The following is a 17774-nucleotide window of genomic DNA, read 5'->3' as shown; positions in this document are numbered from 1 at the left end:
CCCACAGGCTAATTCTAAAAATTGCTGTAAACATTTTCTGGAGATGGGATCTTCCTATGTATCTAAACTTTCTGTTTGTTGTTTATGTGCTGTTTCTTTCAGCATTCCCACACTTCACTCTGCTGGTTGGGAAGTGTGAAAGCTATTATGATAATAGGGAGGGAGATGATTTTCTGCTCTCGTAGTGCCAAGAACACAGGAATGGCTGTAATTCATCTTGGATGTAGTCCCTGCTGCAAATGCACCATCTTGCTTTAGCTTTAGTCCCATAAGGGTCAGGGTTCTTTAGCTTCCTCCAGAACTGCCTCTGCTGTGCAAGTGGGTTCTTCAAGGCATTTCTGCTGCCTTAGGAAATAGTGAAAATAAGTTAAATAGTTCCTTGTGGCACCAAGATGTTAGTCTGACTTACCAAAAAACCCAAAGCCAGAGAGAAGAGGAGGAGGTACCCACTGCTGTTAGGAGACTTAAAAACCAGCTCAGTACTCACTGTTACACTGCTCATTGCATTAGTGTGTGATCAGCTTTGTCATGGGGAATAATTGAAATGAACGTGAATCGATATCTAAATATACGTTAGGGTGTATTAAAAGGCTTAGAACCAATGGTCTGTTAAAAAGGAGGTTATTTCAATTCTTTTCTATGCTGTCTCACAGTTGAAATGGTTTATTAGAGTATGGCAAAACCTGCTGAATAATCAAAGTATGATTATTCCGGGAGAATTGCGAATATTCTACCAAAGCACGGTTCCCTTTCTGGGGTCACATGAAAAGGAACAGTATGTGATTTCATGTAATTGATGGGTGGCTGGAGAAGGTGTGGGCTATAGCAGGGTTTTGGAGGTGAGTGCAGCACCTTCAGGGGTGGATGCCCATCCTCTGTGGTGTTTGTCTGGCATCACATCCCTAGGAAGTGAATTGGCAAACAGGAGTGAAGCTCTTGTGTCACACGCCATAAAGACTGTAGCTCTAGAAAACAGGAGAACCAAACACAGTTCAGACAAAGTGCTGATGCTGCAGGTCTGAAAATAAATGGTGTGTTTTGTCCTACTGCAAAGATGAATGAAGTGTTGAAAACTTAAGCTGGTGTGTACTTTGTGTGTGTGTATGTGTGCAAAGCCACGCAGCTGTCAGTGCTGCAAGGAATCACCGGGCTCTGCTGCTGCTGCCAGGGGCTGTTTGTGGATGCTGATGTGGGGGCTTTCAACAGTGCACACAAAATGAGCAATCTGTGCCGTGATGGGCTCGTCCCTGCCCGGCTGGGGGATGTGATGGCTGCAAATTCCGCCTCTCCATTCCCTGCGCTGCACTTGTCCTTTGATTACAAAAGGACAGCTCTCGAGGGATGTCGCTGTGCATTTTCCTGAAATAAAATAATAGCTCTGTGTTCTGTGACCCTGGAACTTTAGGTCCTGCCAGATGCTAATGAACCAGTGGAAAACATCCAGGCCTGGTAATTGCTGTGAGCCACAGCTGTTTGTGCTTGGTACGCGGTGCCGGCTCTCGCCTCCGCGCCGGCTGCGGGCCGGCTCAGGGATCCTGGAATGGGGACTGTGTTCCTGCCCCAAGGGCCGGGATCGGGCACGTGAGGGCAGGGAAACCCTGGAATGGGACTGTGTTCCTGCCCCGAGGGCCGGGATCGGGCAGGGAAATCCTGGAATGAGACTGTGTTCCTGCCCCCAGGGCCGGGATCGGCAGGGAAATCCTGGAATGGGACTGTGTTCCTGCCCCCAGGGCCGGGATCGGGCACTGAGGGCAGGGAAATCCTGGAATGAGACTGTGTTCCTGCCCCGAGGACCGGGATCGGGCACTGAGGGCAGGGAACCCCTGGAATGAGACTGTGTTCCTGCCCCAGGGCCGGGATCGGGCACTGAGGGCAGGGAAATCCTGGAATTGGGCTCTGCTCCAGCCCCAAGGGCCGGGATCGGGCAGGGAACTCCCGGAGCTGGGCTCTGCTCCTGCCATAAAGCCCGGGGATCAGGCAGTGAGGGCAGGGGAGATCCTGGAATTGGGCTCTGCTCCTGCCATAAAGCCCCGGGATCAGGGCAATGCGGACAGGGAACTCCCGGAATTGGGGCTCTATTCCTGTCCCAAGTGCCGGGATCGGGGCAGGGGAACTCCCGAGCTGGGCTCTGCTTCTGCTCCAAGGGCCGGGATCGGGGCACTGCGGGCAGGGAACTCCCTGGAATGGGACTGTGTTCCTGCCCCAAGGGCAGGGATCGGGCAGAGCGGGCACGAACTCCCCGGAGCTGGGCTCTGCTCCTGCCCTAAAGCCCCGGGACTGGGGCAGTGCGGGAACGGAGCTCCCCAGAACTTGACTCTGCTCCTTCCCTAAAGCCCCGGGATCGGGCAGGACAGGCAGGAACTGCCTGGAATGGGACTGTGCTCCTGCTCTAAAGCCCTGGATCGGGGCAGTACAGGCAGGGAACTGCCTGGAATGGGACTGTGCTCCTGCTCTAAAGCCCTGGATCCGGGGCAGTGCGGGCAGGGAGATCCGAGAATTGGGCTCTGTTCCTGCCCTGAAGCCGCGGATCGGGCAGTACAGGCGGGAGCTCCCGGAGCTGGGCCCTGCTGCTGCTCCAAGCCCCGGGACCGGGGCAGTGCAGGCAGGAACAGCCCCAGCTGGAGCCGGCGGTGCGGGTCCGCGGGGCCGTGCAGAGCCCGGCTCTGTCGGCAGCAGCCCTGGCACGGCTGCGGGAATGCGCTGCTGCCGCAGGGGCTGGAGGAGCAGCAGCAGCTGGGGAGGAAGCGAGGCTCTTGCACCGACCTGATCTCAATCAAATCCACAGCCAGATCTGTCCCTTTATTCATTTGCTGCTTCAAAAACCAGCTTTTGAGGTGCAGAAAATAGAAGGTGCTGATAAGAGCCAGTGTTTTAGTTTTCCTTTTATGTTGCTCCCTAAAGGAGACCTTTTAATCAATTTTTAACATCTCCAGTTCCAAAAAATAGCTGGGGTATTTTACCACCCTTTTAGCCCAGGTTAATTCTCCCACAGGAATGCAGAATTAAATGGAGGGTGGGAATATTTTTCTGTGGCAGCCTAGCTGACTGCAGTGAGGGGGCTTGGAAAATCTTCATCCCAATTCCCTGTCTGAGCAGGGAAGAGTAGGACCCAAATCTGGAGTGTGGGTGAGCAGGGAAGGGCTCTCAGGGCAGAGCAGGGCTGAGCAGCCTCTGCTCCACCTAAGTGCAGTGACCATTATTGGCCAATATTGGTGTTTGGATCCCTTGTGTAAGTCCTAGTTTATGAAAAGTTCTAAAAACCTCTGTTGGCAGGTGAATGAGTAGCCAGGTTGTCAAAGGCACCACTTTGAGATAATGCACTGACACTGTTATCAGCACTGACAGTAGTTTTTAGGTGAGTAATGCTGACAAACTAGGTTTCAGGGTCTGTTTCAGCTGCTTTATATCTCCTGTGTGCACATATAGTAGGAGATGGTAAGTCAGTGGTAAATGTATTTATTTCATCTCACTCTTCCCATGAAAAAGATACCTAGGCCTAGAAAAAGTACAGGGAGTGATGAAAAGGCTCTGTGGAGACATGCACAGCCTACCTATAAGGAAAAAATTAATAGTCTGGGAGGTGTGATATAAGGGAGGCAAGCAAAACCTATAAAGTCATGATCTGAAGATGATGAGAAGCAAATTATCCTCTTTTGTTGGGATAGGATACTGTGAGACACCCACTTAAATAACCAGACAGCTGTCAAAAGCAGCAAAATGAGGTGACTTTTTTACTTCTGTAATGGAATTCTGAACCTCACTCATCACTGTATGGAAAGATGAAGAGGTTCAGGTGTGTGACAAGTTCATGTCCATCTGTGTTATTACATGCTACACTACATTACATTTTTATTACATTACTGAGGGCACATCTTTGGACTCAAGATTCCTGACATCGTTTCCTTGTGCTTTGTGAAGTGTTTGGGCACAGGATGCTGGGCCAGATAGCTCTGGCTTCGTGCAGCAGCAACACAGGAGGCTGATTATATCCATCCTTTAGTTTGTAACTTGATATTCACTGCTCCGGGGATGCACAGAGCTGCGAGGTTTGCAGCCAGATCAATGTATCTCCTTAAAGCAGAGCCAGGGAACCGGGCAGTGTTTCTGAACAGACAGAAGAACAAAAATTAGCTTATTTTCATAGTGGTGGTTGTTCGGTTTGGTTTGGTTTGGGAGTTTTTGGTGGGTTTTTTTCCCTTAGAGATGTTATTTTAGAACACGAGCCTGACAGCATCACAGCTTACCAAGGGTGTTTGTAGAGGGGGGCTGAGAAAGGGGGATCCAGGAGCGAGTCTGGCTCCTGAGGACTTGCTCTGGATGCACGGCAGCGTTACTGCAGCTGCAGAATCGGAAAGGAGATATTTGCTGTATGCCTAAGAGGCTTTATTGTTTCTAAACTATATATAGTCCTGTAATCTTGCTTTCGATGGGGGGAGGGCACGGCGGGACAGCCCCCAAAGCATCCCCGCCCTGCCTGCTGGGCGAGCGAGGGGTTAACGCGGGGCTCTCGCCGCGGACGAGCTCATTGTCAGAATAATGTTTAGCCAGGTGTTAATCTGTGTCTGGAGGGAAGTGCTGGAATTCATTATTCATCCCGCTGGGGGAGGTCACGGTCCTGGGCGGCTGCCAGCGCCGGAGCCAGCCTCCTGGCTTTACTGACATGTGCCATTTGTGATGAGGGCGGTGAAGTCCCCGTGAGGAGCGGAGCTGCGTGAGGGCTGGCAGCGGCGCCGAGCGCTCGGCAGCGAGCGACAGAGACCGCGGGGACAGGGACACGGGCTGGAAGGACGGACACGGCAGGAAGGACGGACACGCCGAGCCCCAGGGCACACAGCGCCTTCCCCGCCCGGCCCCTCGGCTCCCCGGCCCCTCACCCGGGCGCTGCGCTCCCCTCAGAGAGCTCCGGCTCCTCGGCGGGACAGGCTCGGGGTCGCGTTCGTGGCTTTGACCGAGGGCAGGAGGTGAGACAATGATCAAGTCCAGTTGGTTCTACGTCAAGTTCAAGCATGCCGAGAAGGTAAGCGCAGCCTCTGCTGCAGCCCTTCCCCCGGCACTGCTGGGGCTCAGCTGCTCCCCTGGAAGTGTCACCGGGATTTGGTTTTCCTGTGAAGTGTCACCGGGATTTGGTTTTCCTGTGACTCCACAGATAGGGCTGTTTCCCTGTGTCACCTTTGGACTCCATAAGGCTGTGTCACACGGGGTTTTCCTGTGACTCCACAGATAAGGCTGTGTCCCTGGAATTGTCACCGGGATTTGGTTTTCCTGTGACTCCACAGATAAGGCTGTGTCCCTGGAATTGTCACCAGGATTTGGTTTTCCTGTGACTCCACAGATAAGGCTGTGTCCCTGGAATTGTCACTGATAAGGATTTGGTTTTCCTGTGACTCCACAGATAAGGCTGTGTCCCTGGAATTGTCACCGGGATTGGGTTTTCCTGTGGCTCTACAGCCAAGCAACTTCAGCGCGGTGCAGGTGGAGGAGGAAAGCTCAGATCTGATTCCTCCAGGGCTGTGTTGGGAAAAAAAAAAAAACAGATAGTAGAGATGTGTTTGTTTTCCTCATGTGGAGCTTGAAAGGGAGGAATATTTCTTGTTCTGTGGAGCCCATTGAGTTGTGACCTGCTTCTGCAGGGAGATCAGTTGTTTCTTCTCCTCTAGTAGCTAAGTATTTAATTGTCCGTGATTATTACCGCAAGAAAGAAGTTTTATTGGTCAAAAAGTAGCAAGATGTATTGAAGACTCTTTGGTGTGGGGTTTACTGTGGAGTTTGCTGTATTTGCCATTGCACAGAACAGTGTTTTCTGTGGGATTTTCCTCTTGCACTCAGCTTCCACTTTATCTCGCCTGTGCCCTGGTACCCAGATGCCTGGGGGAAGCAGAGGAGCAGGGATGGGGAGGGAGGATGGACCAAGATTGTGCAGGAACCTGCCTAACAGTGGTGTATTTTCACTGGAGATCTCCGGGAGGGTTTCCTGCCCCAGGATAGAGGCTGATCCGATTTCCAGTAGTGCTGAGGTGCAGGCAGAATGTGGATGTAGCTTTGCGGTTTCCTTAATCCAGCAAACTAGGGAAAAGAGCAAGACAACTTTTTATGAAAATACTAAGCAGCCTTGCTGTCTGTTCCCTAAACATCCTTGAGCAGTTAGCAACTTGCCCTTTTTAGAGCAGAGGGAAAACCCTTGCATGTGCCATTAGTCTGAAATTTTCTATTCTGGCAAATAGTCCCACATTGATTTATTTCTTCTCTTTGTGCCTCAAGTTATACTGCACCAGTGAAAGCATATATATTTCATTTAACAAAAAGCATATATAGTTCATTTAACAAGATTGTCCTGTCATTTATCCCAGGCTGCAAATAGAATATTTAACAGTCTCAGATGTAACTGTTCCATTTTGTTTGTTTTGGGCAGTCTTAAAAAGGCTGAAAAATCCTCTGTATTAGGCAGTTATTATCTTATTGATGATTCTCTGCAATAATTCTATGTTCTTTAAAGTTATATCAGACCTATAAACATCTATAATTAAACAAATCACCTCAGCATATATAGCATATGGAAATTCCTGGAAATAATCTAAGGAATCACCAGTTATTTACCAGTGGGTGAAGTTGGCTATTTAAAACATATGGGGATTTCTTTTTCCTCTACATTTTGTGATTCAGTTCCTTTCTATTTTTTTTTTTTTGACACCCCTTGCAGTTGATCCAGAAAGCCCTGGAGTCCCTGAGCAGAGCAGATAATGTTCCTGCTCTGCTGTCACCGGGTGATTCTGTGCAGTGTTACATAACCTGTCATACCAGTTTTGTCAGAGTCAGATATTTTTGAGATCTACAACCTGGGAAATTTGAACATGGATGAAATCCAGGAAACCCATTTAATCTGTCTCCTTACAGTTTCTTGTGCCTTACAAGACTTTCTTCTGATCCACCAGGGAAGGTGACAAGTCTGTTCATCTGTTGGGGGAAAAAGCCCCAAACCATAATGTACAGGAAGGCAAAAACTGAAGTGCATGCCTGGTCTTTTACTGGATTGCATGTGTGATAAGGCACTGTTCACCCTTTGTGTTGAAGTGGGGGTTTCCTAATGAAAGGCTCCTGAGAAGTTTTGGGTTTGGCCACGTAGGAGGGCTGCACCCCCTTGCTGAATGCAGGATTTTGTGCCAATGTTCTTGTTGCAGTTGGGGCTTGGCTTGTTCTGATTCAGCTCCCAGTCTGGCTGTGAAAGTTGTGCTAGTGTGGCCTAGGTGTGAATTGATGCTGAATTTATTAAACTGATGCAGTTCTCTGGCTGGACACTCTGGGTACACGCTCCATGAAACAAGTATTTCTGCAATAGTGTAACCACACTGGCTTAAAAAATTAGGTCAAATTCTTTTGCAACTCCTCTGTGTTGTCATGGTCTTAGAAATTGGGTTTATGTGAGCTAAGCTGAAGACCTTTGAAATTCTCAAACCAGCTTTTTTCAGCAGTTTGTCTAAAAGGATTTAAAATCTCCCTTGGAGATGCACTTTCTCCTCTTAGCTGGCACAAGTGTGGGCTGCTGCAGGAGCCAGTGCTCCTCTCCCAGCAGTGGTGCCTGTGCAGCCACATGGGGAGCTGCTCCCACCTGCACCTGAGCTGGTTTGATTCCTTTTTTGTGCTGGCTTTGTTTCCAGGCAGGTCAGTGTGTCCCAGTTCACTGGGAGGGTACGGCCCTGTGGGGTGTACCTGCCTGAGCAGGAAGGACACTGATGTCTCTTCTGGCAGCAGCCTGTGAAAACCAAATTAATTTAAGTTTGCTCCCCTCATGTGGAAGTGTTATATAATCCCTGTTTGAGGGAGGTCATTTTAGGTTAGGAAGAGGTTGGGTCTGTGCCCTCCTGTGCAGTATCTCAGTTCATCAGAACTGGAGCTGCTCCTCGTGTGTGCGCTGACATTGCATCACTCCCTCTCTTCATTCTCTTGTAAAGAAGTTCATTGACATTTTTACTGGCTGGCTGGCTTTGCTGAAGTTGACATCCTTGCCTCTGGCCATCACAAATATTTTTTTTCCTTTTGGTTTACTTCAGAAGATGTTGATGTCTGAGGACCCCACTTTGATGAAGTGTATATATTTATAGATAAAGTGTATACATTTATATACAGTCAGAGGTAACTGCAGGAAGCTTGTGTGCATTGCACAGTTTTGCTCCCATACAGATTGTCAGCCTGTTTTATTCTCTTGGCATCACTGTGCTTCTCTGCCATGAACTGTTCCCTGGTTGTGTTTGAATGCTGCTCATCCCAGCTGGGTATCTACAGAGACCTCAGCTAAGGTGTGCTGATGGAACTGGCCTGAGCCTCAGGGACTGAACCCTTCTTCTGGGGAGCTTCCAAACTCTTCACATCCACCCGGAACCTTGACATCTCTTAATCAGTTCATTCATGTCATCTGCCTGCTTGCCCAGTGGCTGCTCTGTGCAGGTAGGAACTGGTCATGCATTTGTGGCTGCAGCACAAAGCCTGAAAAATGGTCACCTAAAGACATGTTGGAACTGGAAACAGGAGAGAAAGACATTGGTTAAGCTGATGTCCTTTGGTGTGTTAGTTTGCTGAAGTCATCCAAACAGTTTTTTTTCAGTTGTGTAGACAAGCAGGATAAAACCTTTTCCCAGCAGCACATTTTTAGTTGTGATTAAAATGACCAGATAATAAAATTAACCAAAGCAGAAATCTCCACAACATCATCTTGAGTCTATTAGAAAGTTAATTGCTAACATTCTGTAATACAGACTGAAAGGAAACCTACAGGATAAACTCCAAAGTTTCCATGTTTTCCCTCTCAAAGATTTAATATAAGGTCATTTGGCCACGAGCCACTTGGACATAATACCCATATTCAGTCTGAGTACATTTACACTGGAATTAAGATTCAAAGGCTTCATGTGAATAATATTGCTGACACCAGAAAATCAGTTTAATCTGAAGGGGGAAAGAAAAAAGGCAAGCTCTTGGAAAAAATCTGTGAAATTCTAGAAAGTGTGGGAGACGTGTGGAGGGAGGCAGCGTGAGTGGGCAGCCTGGCTTCACGTGTGGCTGCCTGGATCTGAGGAGCTTATGGATGAAAATGGAGGACTTGAAAGGTTTTGCTTTGTCCTTGAAAAGGCCTGTCCCTTGTTTGAGGTTCATTGATAGATATTGCTGAACTGAGGCAAAGCTTAATTTTCCTGTTCCCAGCAGTGCCCAAGGGAGAGAAGTGCTGTATTTCTAGCTAGAAAATTAGATTAAAACACCCACTACCTAGATCCAGGGTACATTCATTTCATCCTCTCTTGTAAGACTCTCACTACTCTGAAAGGCAGTTTACAGTTTTGACAGCTAAAATAAAAAGCCTGAAGGACAAGCAACCACTTTGAATGTTAGAAGGGCTTCATTTCCAGCAGAAAGATTTCAATTACAGTCATTTTCCTCCAGTAAGTACAAAGAGGTAAATGGAACCCCTGTTTCAAATGTTAAACTCACAGACTGCATTATTACCACTTGTACTTTGAAAGTAAAGGATAAAGCCCATCTAAATCAAAGCCCTGGTTCCAAATTACTTTTTAAGAGTATGATGAGGTCTGCACCCAGTAATTCAGCCACTCTGTGCTGAGCAGCACAGAGCACATCAAATGTGACTTCCATTAGGGCGTGCTGCTCTTGGGGGGGATCGAGGCAGGAAGCATCTTTCTTGACAAGCACTGAGAGTTGCAACTTGAAAGGGCTGCTCTGCAGCTGGAAATTCATGAGTTGGCTGTATTTTTAGAGAATTCAGGGTTTTTTCCATCCCTGACTCTGCTCGTTATTTGTCTTGTCCCTTTTAGCAGTAGTTTGACAAAGATTTGGTTATTTCTCTCCTGTGTGGCACAACCTCTTCTCCCTCCCACTCCCCACAAGAAGGTTTTTCATCCCAAACCATTTCCTCCCCTTGCTGGGGTAGGAAACACCTTTCCACAATATCTGCTGAACAGATTCTGAAATGTGCACAGTGTTTGCATAGTGCCGTGCTCTGAAGAGCTGACAGCTGAGGTGATAAATCAGCCTTGTGACCTGAGCTCACCAGAACATTCATTGTGCCTGGCATGATGAACCCTCCCAGAAATCTGTACCCCTGCCTTGCTGGATCAGGGGTCACTGAGTCTGGGTGCCTTTTTGGGCCAGAGCTCTGCCCAGGGGCATGGGAGGAGTGCAGGGAGTGAAGCAGGAGAGCAGCTCCCTGCTCCACTGGCACTCAAACCACTGGGAGGGTCGGGAACCCACCTGTTTCTTCACCAAAAGTGTTTGCTGGAGATAATTGTGCTGATTTTATTTATTTATCTTTGCTGCTTCTTTGCCTCATTGCCTTGTTGGAAGGATTTCTGCAGGTGTGAAATCAGATGTTACTGCTTAATCTGATGGGGATGATCAGCAAAGGGTTCTGTTGTTCTGAATTACTCAGCACAGACACCTGGTTCACTATTTTTATCACTTTTAGCTGCTAAAATTTTCAATTTTTCCTTGCCTGCCTATGAATACTACAAGTTTGCATTTTTAAAGTTGTGTTACAACTGTGACTGACAGCATTTTAGGGAAATGAGTGAGATTTGTCATTTTATATTCGCGTGAACAGAGATTAAATGTAATCAAGGAAAACAGATGTAGGGATTTAATTTACTTGTAAATACAAATTACTACAAATCAAAAAATCATAGAATGGTTTGGCTTGGAAAGGTCTTTAAAAAATCATCCAGTGCCACCCTTTGCCATGGCAGGGACACCTTGGAGCATCCCAGGCTGCTCCAAGCCCATCCAGCCTGGCCTTGGGCACTGCCAGGGATCCAGGGGCAGCCCCAGCTGCTCTGGGCACCCTGTGCCAGGGCCTGCCCACCCTCCCAGGGAACAATTTTGTCCTAATCTCTGATCCAAATGTGCCCTTGTGCTTCAGGAGCCCGTGCTCACTCGGGACTCAGCTCTTCCCTGCCTGCCTTGGTTGTGTTACCCTGTGAGTGCCACTAAACCCTGTCACACAGAGCTGCCTTGCGTTGTGTTTTGGCCTTCCATTATTGCATTTTGATTTTCTGTGGCCTCTCAGTGAGCACAAGGAGCTTGCCAGTTGTGGCTGCAGCCTGCACAGCTGCTGTGCTTTGCCCACCAAAAGGGGCAAAGGGCTGGCAGGGGCTCTGAGGAGGTTTTTCCTTCCTTCCAGCCTCACTTGTGTGTTGGGCTGAGCAGCAGCAGCAAACAGGGGCTTGTGTCTCCATGGCTTGGTAAGCCCAGAGAAGCAGGCAGGGCTGGAAGCCAGAGGAGGGAATTCCATCCCTGCTCAGTCTCCAGCCCCAGAGGGGTGGGAGGTCAGCAGATCCAACTGAAGTACTTATTTATTTTGCTTTATTTACGTATTTGCTTATTTATTTTGACTGAAATGGATCTTTCTCAGGTATGCCAATTCCTGGTAGCTGGGCTGGTTCCTGTGTGGTTTTGGATAAGGGTGTTTAACTAAGCTGTAAATGTTTCTGATTTCTTTCCGTGAGCCGTTTGCTTTGTGCTCTAAATGCTTATCAGCAAGGGCCTCGAAGTTTTTTAGGCTTTCCTGGGAATGTGCTGGAGATGTAAAGGGCTTTTTCTTCCTTGATCTGGGGCAGTGGTTGCATCCTGTGTGTCAGGATGACTCAGAGGCTGCTCCTGCCCGGGCAGGTGCTGGGAGCGCTGTGGGACTCGCAGCATCAGGAAGTCCAAGCACCACCTGCTTCCCCCTTGATATTTCTCACAAAGGGAGGCACTGGAGCAGAACTATTTAAGCATCTCAGTGACACTTTAGGATCCTCCCACTGCTAAGTGCATTTTTTGCACTTATGTGCAAAATAGGTGCAGTTTATTCCACCTGGAGCCAGCATCTGGACAGCTTTGTCTTTAACATGGATTGGATCTAGACCTCAAACTTTTCCATCCTTAGTCCTTGTTTTTTGCATATTTTTGTGAGACTGAGAAGAACTGAATACTAATGGGAATAGTCAGTGGCAGATAAAATAGCAGAGAAAAAAAAAAACCCTGTTACATTCTTCTGATGTAAATTTTTAATCAAATGTATTTTCTTCTGTTAAGCAACTTTTACAGCCCACTGCACAAAACTTACAACCAAAAACCTTTGCACAATGAACTGCATGTAATAGGCTAGCAATGCATCCATTACACATTTTTAGGTCTGTAATGCATTTAATTCCATTTTTGTGTGCATGGTAGTGTAGCCTTCAAAAGATAATTAGAATTTACTCAGTCTTGCCTTCATAGTTCCTTAGGTTTTCTTCCAATTGCAATGCTTTGGAAAACTTCATTAGACGTGGTCTTTTCTGTAACTAGAAGGAAATGCCATTTCAATACCTTAGGAAGTTCTCAATATGTTAGAAAGCTGAAAGTTTTGTATCAGAATTTCTGAGATGCTTGTACAGCCACAGTGAGCAGCATTCTGCAGCACAGCTGGGCTGAAGCGTTGGTAGATGTCAGGGTGCTGTAACAGCAGTGATAATTACATTAAATAACAGTTCTCAATCTGAATAATTACAGGTGAGTTTTCTAGCAAGGTGTGGATGTAGCAGTGCCCTTTTTGCAGCTGATCAGACTCAGCACTGCCATCACCCTGTGTGTTCTTGTGGGGCTCCTGCCTGGGGCCCTCATTTCCAGCCCAGCTCCCGCCTCGTGCTGCCCTCACCTGCTGTCATGTCAGAGCTCCAGCAGGCTCTGCCCTCAGGTCCAGCATCCCTGTTTGCAGTTTCCCCTCCCAAGCTGTCTGTGCTCCAGGGCTCCAGCTCCCCTCTGGGATGTGCCCATGACCCCTGGGCTGGGCCTTGGTGGCTGCTGCTCAAGGTGGGAGGGAACCACTCGAGGTTCAACGCTCGCCGTGGGGAGGACACCTGAACAGTGACACTCATCAACTGGTGTGGGCTCAAAGGGACCTTAAAACACATCCCATTCCTTAATTCCTTCATACATTGGGCTCAAAGGGACCTTAAAACACATCCCATTCCTTAATTCCTTCATAGATTGGTGTGGGCTCAAAGGGACCTTAAAACACATCCCATTCCTTAATTCCTTCATACACTGGTTGGGCTCAAAGGGACCTTAAAACACATCCCATTCCACATCCCTGTTTCCTGTTATATTTTCTGGAAAGATCCCTTTGCCCAGGATTTTTCTCCTGGGAAGCTGAGAGGCCTCAGAAAAAAAAAAAAAAAAAAAACAATAATTATCTGATTTGCTTCTCCTGTGTTGTGCTCATGTGGAATGTGTTTGGAGATTGTTTACCCACAGGTGATTGTTCCATTGCATTCTGCAGGGAGTTGTTTTCACTCTTTGGCCAATCAGGGCCAAGCTGTGTCAGGATTCTGGAGAGAGTCACAAGTTTTCATTATTATCTTTTTTGCCTTTCTGTATTCTTTAATGTAGTATAGTATAGTACAGTATTCTTTAATATAATATAGTATCATAAAATAACAAATTAACCTTCTGAGAACATGGAGTCAGATTCATCATTCCTCCCTTTGTCTGGGAACCCCACAAATACAATAACATCCCATTCCTTAGAACCCATCCCATTCCCTGCCATGGGCAGGGACACCTTCCACTATCCCAGGTTGCTGCAAACCCTGTCCAAGCCTCTGAGCAGGGGCAGGGATGGGGCAGCTTCTCCGGGCAAACAGTGCCAGGTATGAGGAGCAATTCCTTCCCAGTCTGCCATCCATCCCTGCCCTCTGGCAGTGGATGCCATTCCCTGTGTCCTGTCACTCCATCCCCTGGACTCTCCATCTTGGCAGGGGCTCCTTCAGGCACTGCAAGGCCACACTGGGGTCACCCTAAAGCTTCTCCTCTTCAGGTGAGCATTCCCAGCTCTCTCGGGCTTCCCTCCCAGCAGAGCTGCTCCATCCCTCTGCTCATCCTGGTGCTCCTCTCTGGGGCTTTCTGTGGGGTTTCTCCAAGCAGGAGCTGCTTTCACCACTGTGCCAGGAGCTGGCAGGCCCTGGGGCTTTGGAGCTTTGGGCAGGAGCTGTCTGAGCTCTCCCATGGCTGTGCCCAGTGAGTCCTGCCCAGTTCTTGCAGGAGGAGGTGCTGGGGTGTCCCAGGGGACAGGAGTGAGCTCCTGCTGCCTTCCCTTGGGCTGCTGTCTGGGAGGGATCCTTTGGGGTGATAAGGCATTGCTGAGCACCCAGAAATGCACAGGAATTCTTCTGAGCCCCTGTTCAGGACCCAGCTTCTGCCTTGAGAGCCTGTGGTGTGTTTAACTCTGTAACCAGTAACGTGGAGGTACTTGATGGATTAATATTCAGGACACAGTAGATGAGAGAAACTGGCTGGGGAGATGTCACACACAATCTGTTCTTTTTGAATTCCTCTCTGTTTTGAAGCTTGATTCACCAATTCTGTAGGTGGGAAGGAAAAAAAATTACAGGCTTACTCAGATTTTTAAATTTTTTATTCTCCCCTCCTGGACTTCGTTTGCCTGAGGGCTAGTTCTGCCTGCTTTAATTATTTAAGAACTGGGTTTTGTTTACAGTTTGTAATAAAACTGATAAAAGATTAACAAGGTGCTTGTGAATCATTTTAAGCAAATTAAAGCTTTGAAAGACTTACAACTGCAAATATTTGAAAATTGTACAGCAGAAAAAAATTAGAGCAGACCAGAGCAGATAATCAAGTTATTGGATTTGTTTGGGAGAAAAAATAATCTTGTTTGCAATCAGATGTGAGAGCAGCATTGTCTGCTCTATGAAATATTTATATGTGCTTTTAGCAAATTTGGAGACACTGGTTGTATGAAACAGCACCAGGCCTGTTAAAATCCTGCTTTTTATGGTGTGAGGTAGGTGCAGGGCCAGAGCATGGGGTGCAGAGGGGATTCTGAGTGGGATTAGTGTGCCCAAGTTCACTTAGCAGCAAGCCTGTGCCAAACCATGGGTGCCTTATGCTGCTTTTAGGGACTCTGGTGTCTCTTCCTGAAAATAATCCTAATGAAATAATGGGCTCTGAGCTGATTTCCATGCAAAAGTGAAATTAGGGAGGTTCCAACTCCATTTCTAGGCACAGGTTTTGGGGTTCTAATGGATATTTCCATCAAAACATCAGCACTGGCTCAGTAGTGGTACAAAAGACTAACCAGCTAAAGGTAAGGGAGTGTGCTAAGGATGGAACAGAAATTCCTGTTTACCTGTGTCATGGCCATGTGCTGCTCTCATCATCCCTCTCCAAAGACTTGCAGACACTGAGGGCTCCGAGAAGAAGTGCAAGGCTGTTCAGAGGGGTCCCACTGCTTCTGTGTGAGCAAGAACTGCATGAGCCACAACCCCTCAGCTGGGTGGGTAAGGAAATTGAGACCTGGCAGAGGTTTGGGAATTGGGGCAGGACACACTGTTCACTGCCTTGTGGCACAAGGATGGGGATGCCAGAGGGAGCTGGTAAGAGCCCAGCTGAAGGAGATCAGAAGTAGGTGGTTACTTGGGAAGGTGTTGGCCAGAGCAACTGGGTGTTGCCAAGGGAATTGTAGATGCTAAAAGTTTACATCACCTGTGGGAAAGTGGGCAAATTAATGGAAAATAAATCAATGGTTTCCCACTGAACAGGCAGGAACCCTGTCAGGAGCTCAGTGAGTGACTGGTGGTGGAAGCAAGGGTGAAAGATGTAGGCATATAAATAGAGAGACAGGAGTATTATATGTACTTACTCTATTTTTATTCTCTTCCTTTGGACACCCATTTATGGCCACTGTTGGAAAGAGGATGCTGAGCAAGCTGAGCCTTTGATCTGGCCCAGCACAGCCGTTCCCTGTGCTGGTGGCACTGGGGCAGCTCTTTGTGACACATCTTGTCCTGTGTGATGGCTGCTGCATAAAACACACATTCTTCAACACCCACCAAGCTCTGCAGCTTTGGATTTGGCTGTGGTTGTTACCTTCAGACAAGGCATGTCCCACAGTGATTACAGCATGGGACTAATTGCTGGATTCCTCATTTTCACTGAAAGTGCTCTGGGTCTGGGAAGGAGGATTGCACACTGCCTCTTCTCTGTGCTTCATTTTCTCCAGCCATGAAATGGGTGTGAAGGCATGGGTGTTATCAGGAGTATTGTCTGTGCAGCATTTTGGAAGGAATTCCAATGCACTTCTCTGAAGCCATTGGACAAGGCACAGAACCAAGAGAAGGCAAGCAGCATTCCCATTGCAGTGTCCCCAGAAAAGTTTAAAGATGGGCGAATTATTGCATTGCAAAGCTCTTCAGCACCCCAGTGAAAAATCAGGACAAACCTTTAATCCTAAATTACATTCACAATTGAATGAGGTGACTGGAAACTTCTGGGAGCAGATGAGGAGAGTTGGAGTCTAATTAAATGGAGTAATTTTATTCCTTTGGGGATGAGCTGTGAAAGCCAACACGGTAACACAGCAGGTTCAAAGGTCTGTGTGTAGGCCCTAATCTGCTTAAAAGATGGGATTGAATTTCACTGCCTGTATCATAAACTTGAGTTCAGTAACTAAATGGTTCCTTTCTTGAGCATCCAAATATAAACTGGGAAAGAAGGCAGAGGAGCTTAAAGGAGGGGAATAAAGCTATGCCTGTGCACAAATGCTGCCTATAGCTCGGTGATAATCACAGAAATATTCTGAAAGCTCTTTCTGACCCCCCTTTTCAGCTGTGTGGCAGCTCTAACACACCTTGTTAGAGTTATGCTTTGAGGCAAACATCATCTGTAGGTCTCAGCAATATTTAAATGTCTCCTTTCTCCTTCCCCTATGGCTGATGTTTCTGCTTTGCTCTTCATGTTTGGAAATGAATTGTGAGCAGTGAGAGCTGGCAGGGTAGGGGGTCCCCATCTCAGGGTGCACGTGGGTTGCATTACTCTGCAGCTTTACTCAAGCAGGATTTGTAGCTTCCAGTGCTCTACACAATACAGATGTTGGAGATGAACAGATAGTGCTTCTATTTCCTTGTTTAGTGTTCTGTCATTTCTGTGTTGTGATCAATCTTTGTCCAACCCTCTTGAAACTTGGCCTGTGTTTGTTGTTCTCTCTGTGATTGTCAGTGATCTCCTTTAAAAGCCCAGGATCCATTCCATCTGGTCCTAGGAACTTGGCAGCTTGCATGGCAAGCAAGAGCTGATTTTTTTTTTTTTTTCTGTGAGTGCTAGTTCAGAGAAGTCAATTCATGGCTAAAAAGATTAAATTCCTAAATCAGAAAAGCTGGAAAAAATGTAACAATGGCAACTCTGCCAAGGAAGTGCTTCTTGTTGGATTAAAAAATCTTATGACAAGTTGAAAGAGAGAGATTTGGAAGGGTAATTCAATTCTGTTGTCAATCCAGGAGAGTTAAGGCTGGAACAGTGTTAGAATACATTACCAGCACTGCCTGGACAGAGAGAATCAGCAGCTTCTCAGAGACAGCTCTGTGCTGGTTTCCACTCTGCCTCTCCTGGGACTGCTTTGGGCTCCTGGACCTCGATGTCACTGGGGTTCCTCACCTGCTCTCCTCTGCTCCCATGCGCAGGTTCCTCTGGAATAAATAACCTGGGTTTGCAGCAGCAAGGACACGGGGTGGGATGAGGAGAGGCAGGGTCAGGCTGGCAGGTTTGGAGAGAGAGGCACCCATGTGGTGTGTGGGAGGTGACAGGGACACCTCACCCTGCAGGCAGCGTCCCCTCACTCCTCAGGGAGCGGCAGCACCGTGCTGCTGCTGGGAGCACAGAGCTGCCTGTCCCCAGGGATGGTGTGTCCCAGAGCTCTGGGAGTGCTGGCATCCCTGTGCTCCTGGGAAGCCTTGTGG

General features: G+C 47.8%; 1 protein-coding gene across 7 annotated transcripts in view; it reads left to right on the top strand.

Annotated features, from left to right (window-relative positions):
* The window catches only part of AUTS2 (activator of transcription and developmental regulator AUTS2), a 795423-nt gene that overhangs the window by 263241 nt on the left and 514408 nt on the right, over positions 1-17774 (top strand). The window contains exon 1 of one of the 7 annotated variants that reach the window (XM_054517000.1): positions 4708-5017. The exons of the other annotated variants lie outside the window; for them this stretch is intronic. Within the exon in view, the coding sequence (XP_054372975.1) occupies positions 4970-5017 (48 nt within the window). The 5' untranslated portion in view covers positions 4708-4969. Of the gene's footprint in view, positions 1-4707; positions 5018-17774 lie in introns of those variants that run through there. 7 annotated transcript variants of the gene reach the window in all.

Source organism: Molothrus ater, chromosome 21 (assembly GCF_012460135.2).
Source record: "Molothrus ater isolate BHLD 08-10-18 breed brown headed cowbird chromosome 21, BPBGC_Mater_1.1, whole genome shotgun sequence".
Lineage (NCBI taxonomy): Eukaryota > Metazoa > Chordata > Aves > Passeriformes > Icteridae > Molothrus > Molothrus ater.
The sequence above is the reverse complement of the archived record's forward strand: the minus strand, read 5'-3'. Positions and strand labels throughout refer to the sequence as shown.